General features: G+C 45.3%; 1 protein-coding gene across 2 annotated transcripts in view; it reads right to left on the minus strand.

Annotated features, from left to right (window-relative positions):
- LOC311224753 (uncharacterized protein) overlaps nucleotides 1-10,372 on the minus strand; it is a 49,265-nt gene that overhangs the window by 21,549 nt on the left and 17,344 nt on the right. For both annotated transcript variants that reach the window (XM_084309855.1, XM_084309856.1), the window contains 3 exons: nucleotides 10,123-10,320; nucleotides 9,575-9,712; nucleotides 8,611-8,700 (listed from right to left, as the gene is read on the minus strand). In XM_084309855.1, coding sequence (XP_084165981.1) covers nucleotides 8,611-8,700; nucleotides 9,575-9,712; nucleotides 10,123-10,320 — 426 coding nt within the window. The remainder of the gene's footprint in view (nucleotides 1-8,610; nucleotides 8,701-9,574; nucleotides 9,713-10,122; nucleotides 10,321-10,372) is intronic.

Consider the following 10,372-nt stretch of genomic DNA (forward strand, 5'->3'; position numbering starts at 1 on the left):
GTCCGGTCGGTGGGCTTCAAAATAAAAGTCTAAAACACCGGAAAAGACGGAGCGGTGGGCTTCAAAATAAAAGTTTTGGGAAATAAATTTCTCAAAAAAAATTCTCTAACCGGTCGCAATAATATCGCTTATCGCGATATTTTCGGGGGCAATTAATCGCCCAGCAAAATGTGTTATCGTGGCAGGCCTAACAGAATGCCTTCCAAAACCGAGCAGTAAACTGGGGTCCACGGTCCGACACCACGTCCTGGCAGATGCCATGAATTCGGAAGACATGGTCAACCACCAGTTGAGCGGTCTCCTGAGCAGATGGCAGCTTGACCAGCGGAATGAAGTGAGCTGCTTTGGAGAACCTATCCACCACCACCATGATGACGCTGTGACCATCAGAAGGAGGCAGACCAGTCACAAAATCCATGGCGATGTGGCTCCACGGACGACTAGGAATGGGCAAAGGATGAAGCAGCCCTGGTGGTGACTGTTGAGAAACTTTGTTCCATGCACAAACGGGGCAGGCTGCCACAAATTCCCGAATGTCCTTCATCATACCAGGCCACCAGAACCTTCTGGCCAAGAAGTCACGAGTTCTGTGCACTCCGGGATGTCCTGTCAGCCGAGAGGAGTGGCCCCACTTCAACACCCGAGAACGAATGCTGTTTGGTACAAATAACCGACCCGGGGGCACCCCACCCGGATCTGGTTCCAAACGTTGTGCCCTCCACACAGCAGAGTCAATGCTCCATGTCACAAGAGCTAGGATCTGTCCTGCAGGAACAATGGGCTCAGGAGGACGGTCCTCTTCTGATCCATCATATAACCGGGAAAGAGCATCCGGCTTGATATTTTTAGACCCGGGACGGTACGTCAGGAGGAAATTAAACCGAGAGAAAAACAGTGACCAGCAAGCCTGTCGCGAGTTTCTCCTCTGAGCACCCTGGATATATTCCAAATTTGTATGGTCTGTCCAGACTGTGAATGGGTGTTCAGCTCCCTCTAGCCAATGGCGCCACTCCTCCAATGCCAACTTGACCGCCAACAGCTCTCTGTCCCCAACATCATAGTTTCTTTCAGCCGGCGAGAGCCCACGTGAATAGTACGCACATGGGTGTACCTTACCGTCGGACGATGAGCGTTGAGACAGAATAGCTCCGACTCCAAGCTCAGAAGCATCCACCTCGACGATAAATGGCAGGGATGGGTTAGGAGTAATGAGGATAGGCTCAGAACTGAACCTTCTCCTAAGCTCAATGAACGCTGCCTCAGCCTTGGGAGTCCACTGGAAATGGGAAGGTGCTGTCTTCCTGGTGAGTGCGGTGATAGGTGCTACCACTGAACTGAAATTACGAATAAAACGACGGTAGAAGTTTGCAAATCCTAGGAATCGTTGCACTTGCTTGACCGAGACGGGTGTAGGCCAGTCTGTCACTGCTGACACCTTCTTGGGGTCCATTTGAATCCTCCCCTCAGATACAATGAATCCCAGAAAGGACACAGAGCGGACATGGAAGGCACACTTCTCAGCCTTCACAAACAACGTGCATCCAAAAGGCACCTCAAGACCTGCCTGACATGTTTGACATGGTCAGAAATGGACTTGGAGAATATCAGAATGTCATCTAAGTAGACGAAAACAAACTTTTCCAACACCTTCCTGAGCACGTCATTGATTAACGCCTGAAAAACTGAAGGGGCATTAGTAAGACCAAATGGCATCACCAGGTATTCGTAGTGACCATTATGAGTGTTGAGCGCGGTCTTCGACTCATCCCCTTGGCGTATGCGCACCAGATTGTAGGCATTGCGGAGATCAAGTTTGGTAAAAATGGATGCCCCCTGGAGGCGTTCGAACGCCGAGTTCATCAGGGGAAGGGGATACCGGTTTTTTACTGTAATGCTGTTCAGACCTCTGTAGTCGATGCAGGGTCTCAGTCCTCCATCCTTTTTTCCCACAAAAAAGAATCCAGCACCCGCAGGTGAAGTGGAAGGTCTAATAAAACCGGTAGCCACAGCCTCCTTGATGTAGGTGTTCATAGCTGCGCTTTCGGGGACCGACAACGAGTACAAGGAACCACGAGGGGGAATAGAGCCCGGCTGTAATTCGATGGCGCAATCATAAGGTCGGTGCGGTGGCAGAATGGTGACCCTTTGTTTGCTAAACACCTCACTGAGGTCAGCATAGACAGTGGGAACTCCCTCTGGTAACGGGTGTGACTCCACGCTCATGATGTTGGTGCTCTCCATGAGGGGGTCAGCTGTACAAGTAAGCGAGGAGAAGTCCTCACACAGGGCCTCTAAACTGTCTAAACTGTCCTCCGCCAGAACCTGATGGCTGGGAGTGCAATGGTTGAGAGAGTGGGCTCTGGAAACCAAGACCGCCCACTGCTTCAACAGGATCACAACCGCTCTCACTAAACTGATCATAACTCATGGGTGACAGAGGAATTTGGAAACAACGGTGACGGCATTGGGAGTCCCACTGCATGACAGTGTCCCTCTCCTCACCCCAATTTATCTGTGGCTTGTGTTTACTAGGCCAAGAATGACCCAGCACAATGGGATACGTGGGGGAATCCACCAAAAATAATCGAATGCGCTCAGAATGGTTCCCATAAGCAACCCGCATAGATAAATAATTGGTTATTTTGGTGACACTGCCTGTACCCAATGGCCGTACATCAAGCGCCGTGACACTACAGGGCTTATGGAGGGAATGTACATATATTCTTAGAGTCCTCAGCCCATCTGGAATCGATGAAACTGTCCACTGCCCCCGAGTCTAAAAAGGCGTCAACCTTAACAGACTGCCTATCCAGCCTAAAACCACAGGCAAAAAGGTTCGAAAGGGGGTGATGTGATGTCTCACTAGTGTCTCTCGGCCCACTAACGAGACTGACCGTTTCCCTTCAGTTTCGGACACTCCACCCTTGTGTGACCTTTTCTCCTGCAGTACCGGCACCAGTCCACATGAGAACCAGTCTGCCTGGAGTCACGCACAGAAGTGCTGTCCACCTGCATAGGTTCAGACGAGCTGGCCACTGAAGGTTGTGGAGGAAAGGACGAAACTTCCTCCAGCGGGAACGTTGGCCCCGCCTCTCATGCTCACGGTCTCTGATCCGGTTATCAACGCGTATGGCGGTAGTGACCAGTGTGTCAAAACTGTCTGGACATCCCACAACCGCCAAAGCATCTTTAACCTGATCAGATAACACGTTGGTGAACAAAGTGATGAGTGGTCCCTCAGGCCAGCCTGTAGCCCCAGCCAGTGTCCTGAAAGCGATGGAAAACTCAGCTACACTACTGGCGCCCTGGCGAATGCGCGTCAGCTTCATGGCGACCTCTTTATCGTAGAGTTCATGATCAAAAACGATCTCCATCTCATTTAAAACTGGAGCCTGAGCCCGTATGAGTGGAACAGCCCAATCGAGGGCAGGTCCCTCCAACAGGGATATAATTAGCACGTAACACGTGAATCCTCAGACTGAAAACGAGAAGGCTGGGCTCTGTACACTATTTGGCATTGTGCCAGAAAACCACAGCATTTACCTGACTCCCCATTAAAGCGTGAGGGGAGCTGGACTTTAGCCTCACAAGGTAATGACTGGGGGCCTGTGAGTAGTGCTTGAGAGACATTAGGTGGGCTCTGGTGAGGGGGAGGTAATTGTGCATTGGCTATGCGGTCAGCCAAATCACGCATGGAACTATCCATCTTGCGCAATATCTTCATACATCTCCCCATGCTGTTGCACCATGCGAGCTTGTTGTTGTTGTAATTGTACGATAGCTTCCTCATGTGAAAGCAATCCTTGACGCTGTGCAGCTAGTGCTTGTTCGAGACCTGTGTTATCTGCTGACCAAGTCATGGCTTTTTCATTCTGTGATGGCTGTGTGTGTGTGTGTGTGGGTCATGAGCAGATAACAGGGACTCTTTAAAGTTATCCATGAAACGGACAACCACTAGACTGCTTACGCAGATATTTTAGGAGAGGGGAAAATTAAACAACAGAAAACAACCTTTACAGGTGGAAATCTCAAAGTGAGTAATTAAGAAAATAAATCAAGTCCCAAAAAACAGGACTACTCTCAATAAAGAGGTATAGTATAAAAGTAAATAAGCCACAAGGACACCTCCTAATAAAGGAGTTTATATTTGAAAAAGTTAAACAATAAACCTCCACTAAGTGAGTTTATGTGTAGAATCACGTGAGTAGCCTAAAATAAGAATGACTACCATAAAGCTCAATTCTGAATCAGAGATCAGACTACACTTCAATATAATGAGCGTGACCAAAAGGACAGCCAACACTAGGAAATGAAAAAGCAGTTGACACTGCGATCTCCAAACTTAAAGGTCAACCTTCACGTTGTATTTTTGTTCAATAAACAATGTGGACTAGGCCAACAGTGACTTTCATGAAGAATGGAAAAAAAAAGTATTGAAATTGACCCAGTTTTAGCGTTTTTATCAAACATTTTGTCTGCCCAACACAATCACCACGCACGTGCATATTTTAATCAATGGTTCATAACGTGCGTGTGTAATCGAAATGATCGTCACAACAGGTGCAGGGCACCAGGGGGCTCACCAGGGGGCGCTGAGAGTCACACACAGCTAGTGGCAGGCACTGATTATGCTTGCTACTACTAGCCGAATGAAAATGTCTGTTTCACCTAACACTATTGCTCCGTGATTATAGCCACCCATCTCTAAAGCCACAACCACGTTACCATATTTGTAATAATGTAAATCATTGTGTCGTTGTACACATATTGTGTTTATAACATTAGTAGCTAACATAGCTTAGCTTGGTAGCTATTGTGCTAACAAAATATCCCGACATCCGGCTCACTGGCCGGCATGAACGGCCGACCCAAAATGGTTCTCTCCTCTCTGTACACCCCGTCCCCACGGGTACCCTGCCGGGGGGCCCATGGACGCGACAACGGCGACAATGGTGGCAGCCTGTAGGGTGTTCGAGCCCGTAAAGGCTAGTGGTACACGATAGCTATGAGCTAACAACGGCCGCCGCTGTTGTCGCGTCCACAAGCTCCTCCGCAGGACACCCGCGAGGACGGGGGCACACAAAGAGGAGAGAACCATAGGCTAACGTCAGTGTAGTGGTCCCGACTGTAGGCAGCAGGGACCATAGGCAGGGACGGCGGAGCTATATAGGCTAACTGTGATGCACCGAGTGGGCCACCATTGAACTAGTACTATGACCCGGACGGGCAAGGCATTTCCTGAAGTGACGTCACGGCCGTGCTAGCTTTTAGATTCGGCTCATTAATATGCACCTGTAGTGACGTCGGCGTTTGATAAGCTTTTTTGATTCGCGAGTGCATGTTATTCGTGCGTGGACCTTTTTAACTCTTTCAGAGTGGCATTTCCGGTGTCAAATGGAAAAAAATAAATAATGAAATTATATACCAATGATGTAAACTACCCATAATTGATCAGTAGGGTTTAACCTGGAGGTTGGGCTTTAAATAGACTCCACATGGCCATAGGCACAGCTGCACTGCATCAGGTGCAATCAAGCCCACACACCTGCCGACCCATGAGGCAATTAACCACAGGGAACAGGGATTGACAGCTATCCCTCACAGAGAGGTGAAATAAAGCAAACATAGACAGCTGTCCCTCACAGAAAGGTGAAATAAGGCAAAAACCATGACACCCTCGCACTTCTAAAGCAAATCACACAATGTAATTGTGTCCAACCTCACATGGGGAAAAATAAAGGGTTACAAAAACATCCCCTTCTACTATATGGAATCAAAACAGAGTCACAAATCCAACTGAATGGAGTCCAATGTTAATTTCTTGTCAACATTTTACAGACGAATGTACTTTTGTACAGTAAAACCAAAGTTATCTCACTCCCCCTCTCACACAGTACCATGTGAGAGGTTATTTTCATTTTCTGGGCATATTGGGGGACAGACACATACACATACTGTATACAAGAAATGCATGTCAGTATAAATGTACTCAGAAATCTTTTTCTGAAGAAGTCTGAAAGATATGACGTTATGATTATAACGTAGCTTGGGCCTGTGCTGGGGAAGAGAGACAGACAAAGAGAGAGTTAGATGGGCTTCAAGGCTACATTATTTTAGAGATAACACCACACTCTAGTCTACACGACAGACAGTGCTCCGGACGGGGGAGGGGCGAGGCCGGACAGACAGAGAGACAGGTCTTTTTGGGTCAGGGGTGACAAACTACTGCCGTTGCCTAGGTAACAAGGGCTAACACGGGTAGATAACAAATTACAAAAAGGGAGTTGTAGATAGCTCATTAGGCCAGTTGTTTTCTTGCTACTGGAGCAGAAAGACACACCTGATGGAGGGCTGGGGGAGAGGAAAGAGCGAACCACGAGGAGAGAGCGAGCTAGGAGGGAGAGATAGAACAGAGCCTTAACGGAGCCTTATTAATCTAGTTTATTTTCTTAAACCTTTTAACACTATGATCGCCGATGACGAGTTAAGACATCATTCCTAGCCATGCTCATTCTGCCGAAGACGCCGTAACTCGTCTTTGATGTCAATATTTCAAAAATCTGTGATCGAAATCATATTTCCCCTCCGGAGCCCTGAGACACACTGCAAAGCTCCACTCAACTCTCTAGCGGTTCAAGAGCGCCATCTGGTGGCCGATCGCCAACCGGAAATTACCCTTTGAACCGGAAGTGCTCATCCATATGTGGTCCGGCCACTCGCTATCGTTAGAGAGACTCCGTCTTGACACAGTGAACATCGATCGGTGCAAATAACTCGAAAAAACAACATGATTTGGACGTATATACTATTATACAACCTGGAAATGGATCGGGCATTTCTCCATCCCATAATAGAAAAAATTCTGTTCCACGCTCATCTGCCAGCGGCGCGAGGAAGCCACGGTAAGATTCAGCGTTATATTCTAACGTGTTCCATATAAACTGCTATGATGAACATATGACCCACTCTGGATGAATCATCTAACGCTGCCCACGGAATTATAAACGATCCCCCGCCCATCCGGTCATCATCAGATGACACGTAGTAACTTCTAGAACCACGTCCAGTTGACATTTTTTATCTCGCGCCGATTGCTATCAAACTGTATTTCATCATCAATATAATGCATTTGGAGCTATAAATCAAGTTCTGGAGAAAGCTGCAGAAAACGATAAAAACATACTTATACTTTAGACCATATTTTAGTATGAATATGTGAATGAAAAAGTTTAACGTTGCTACACCCTGAACAATACATATAGGACATTGAATGGGCCCTAATAATGGCAATTTAGCAATAGAATTAAAAAAGTTATAGCCCTGCAAAGAAGGGGAACTTCTCCATAGACAAATAGAGCTGGCTAGGGATGGTAAATTATGAATTTAACCCATGGCGATCAAAGTGTTAAAGACTTTCAATTCACTTCATTCTGTATGATAACCTTTGTTTATGTAAATAAACTATCCTTTTTTATATGAATGGACGATTCAACATACATTTGTTCTGAGTGCACTGGGGGAGAAGAGATAGGTGTTTTAGCCAGTAAGCCATGGGAGTATGAAATTCCACCGAATGATTGCCTCCATAAAATAAACACCACAACGCAGAGATCAGAGACAATATGGACAAAGGCTGATAACGATTGACGACAGGCTAAGATGACCAGAATCTTCCAAGTCTCTCACCAAAATTACATTTATTTTTCTTGATATATGAACTGGTATGATATATATATATATATATATATATATATATCTTTATTTTTTAGGATTAGCATTATTAAAGCTCTAACTTTGACAGCCCTAATATATGCACATAGATATAGTATATACAGGTATGTAGACAGGATTTGATTAAACATTACATACTGAGGTACTGTACGGAGGTTTGTGATCATGTTTTAAATTGTCCATAGGATAGTGGAGTATTGATTTGTAGTGTGAGTTGAAGATAATTCCAGGAAGCTGCTGCATCAAAACAAAAGGCAGACTTATAAACATTGCGAGAGAAAAGTAGACGAAACAAAGCGAAAATGGACTTTGGAAAGGTTGTATGATGTAGGACATGTATTCAGCTTAGACTATAATAGCAAACTCTTGACTATTTGCGGCGGAAATGTGAATATAAACAGAAGTGAGTTGTTTACAAGAAAAGCAATGTTGCCTATTGACCATTTTTCATCAACACCATCTTGTAGATAAAACTCTGCTTCGGCATCCATCTTTTGAGTTGAAATGATAGAATTAGTGCTCAAAATGAGAAATAGGTGTGTCAGCAGTGAGCATTGGAACAGGGTCAGGATCTATGGACGAAACTACCTGGTAAAATAAAGGTTAAATAAAATGTTGACTCTGTGAAGGTAGCCCAGTGCACGGACAGCTCAGCAGACGCTGCATGGTTTAATCCACACTGACTTCAGGAGCCAAAGATGGCATCATTGTTTACAAATAAAATGATTAATATCTGATTATCTTATCGGTAGATTCTTCCTTGAGGTAAAGGGATCACTAGTCTTGGTGTGCCTGTAAAAAGGTTTGTTAAAGTGACCAGTGAAATAGGAAATAGGTACAAATACAGCATGATGTATTGCTGTGTGAGTACAGTCTTACCTGTGGAGTGTATGTTTTGATTGGTGGGCAGCCCTTCGCTCCACAGTTCAGGGCGAAGTGGATGAGAGGCTCAGCATCTGGGAGAGCCACCTAGTGGACAAAATGAGAAATACTTAACACTTTTCCTCTGCCACTGCACAGAACACTGGTTATTATTTAGTTACAAAAATACAATGTCAATGAGTGAGTGATTTAGAGCTGCTACTAATGATTATTCAAGTAATCAATTCATTCAATGAATTATTTGAATGATTCATGAGGTGCCGTCCTTCGGATGAGACGCTAAACCGAGGTCCTGACTGAATTCGGTCGTTAAAGAACCCAGGACGCCTATCTATCGCAAAGAGTATGGGGTTCCCCGACGTTCCTGCCCAAATTCCCAATCAGGTCTCTGACATCAAGGCCACCTAATCATCTCTTCCCCTTAATTGGCTGATATTAATCCCTGTCTCCTGAGCCGTTCAGCCATTGTGTAGTGTGATGTGTGCCGGGTGCCAGTGTATGGCAGCCATGGAGCCTGCGTAGCCCAAGGTTGGGTGCTACCAGTGGTGGTGAAGGAGGCAATTTCCACCCTATATTGTGGGGAGCCCTTTGAGCGTCTAGAAAAAGCGCTATATAAATGTAATGAATTATTATTATTATTATTATTATTATTATTATTATTATTATTTTAGAGATTAATCAGAGCCTCTAAATGATTCCATTTAACATTTACATTCGATTTTTCCCAAGAATGCACACTGAAGTTGAGTTAAAGCATGCACTTTTACAGGTTTAGAGCATTTCTGACAAGCGTCTGAATGAATGTCTTTGTATTTCAGTCAGACTAGACTGCTTGGAACATTTAACTGCCACCAATGAAATGTTTCGAAACACCCAATGCAGTAATTTTCGTATATATTTATTTTTTGTAATCGATTTATTGGATTCATTGGATTACTCGCGACACCCCTAGAGTGATTACCTGTAGCCGAGGGTCTGTCTTGGAGAAGGGTCTGAGAAGCTGAGCCATGCCCTTTCTGTTCCCCCTGAGAACACCGTTTTCAATATCCTGCAGAGTGAACACCTCTCCTCCAATCAGGTAGCTCACGTAGTTGAAGAACTTACAAATGACAAGGAAAACAAGAGAAAATAAACAAACAAATAAATAAAAGATGATAAATACTTCTGTAACTGTACATGTGTATATAGTTGATGTACTGTGCATGTGTATATAGCTGATGTAACTGTACATGTGTATATAGCTGATGTAGCTGTACATGTGTGTATAGCTGATGTAACTGTACATGTGTATATAGCTGATGTAACTGTACATGTGTATATAGCTGATGTAACTGTACATGTGTATATAGCTGATGTAGCTGTACATGTGTGTATAGCTGATGTAACTGTACATGTGTATATAGCTGATGTAGCTGTACATGTGTATATAGCTGATGTAGCTGTACATGTGTATATAGCTGCTACCCACAGGTCAGAGTTGATTTGAACCCATATAATATGTCAGTTTACCCGGTATCTCTGCCAGATGTTGGTGGGAGCTCCCAGACGCAGAGCACCATGGATGACCAGGGCGTTGTAGGTGTTGATGAAGAAGGCCAGCTTCTCCTCTCTGCTCAGCGACACCAGCTCCACCCGCTGGAGCTGCACGGCCAGCTCACAGTAACGCTCAAACACCGGGCTCACCGCCATGCCCTTGTAGTCTACACTCTGACAAGAGGGACAGGGGGAGAACACACACACAGGCAATAGTCAGCATGCT

Source organism: Notolepis coatsorum, assembly GCF_963971535.1.
Source record: "Notolepis coatsorum genome assembly, chromosome: 3".
Taxonomy (NCBI): domain Eukaryota; kingdom Metazoa; phylum Chordata; class Actinopteri; order Aulopiformes; family Paralepididae; genus Notolepis; species Notolepis coatsorum.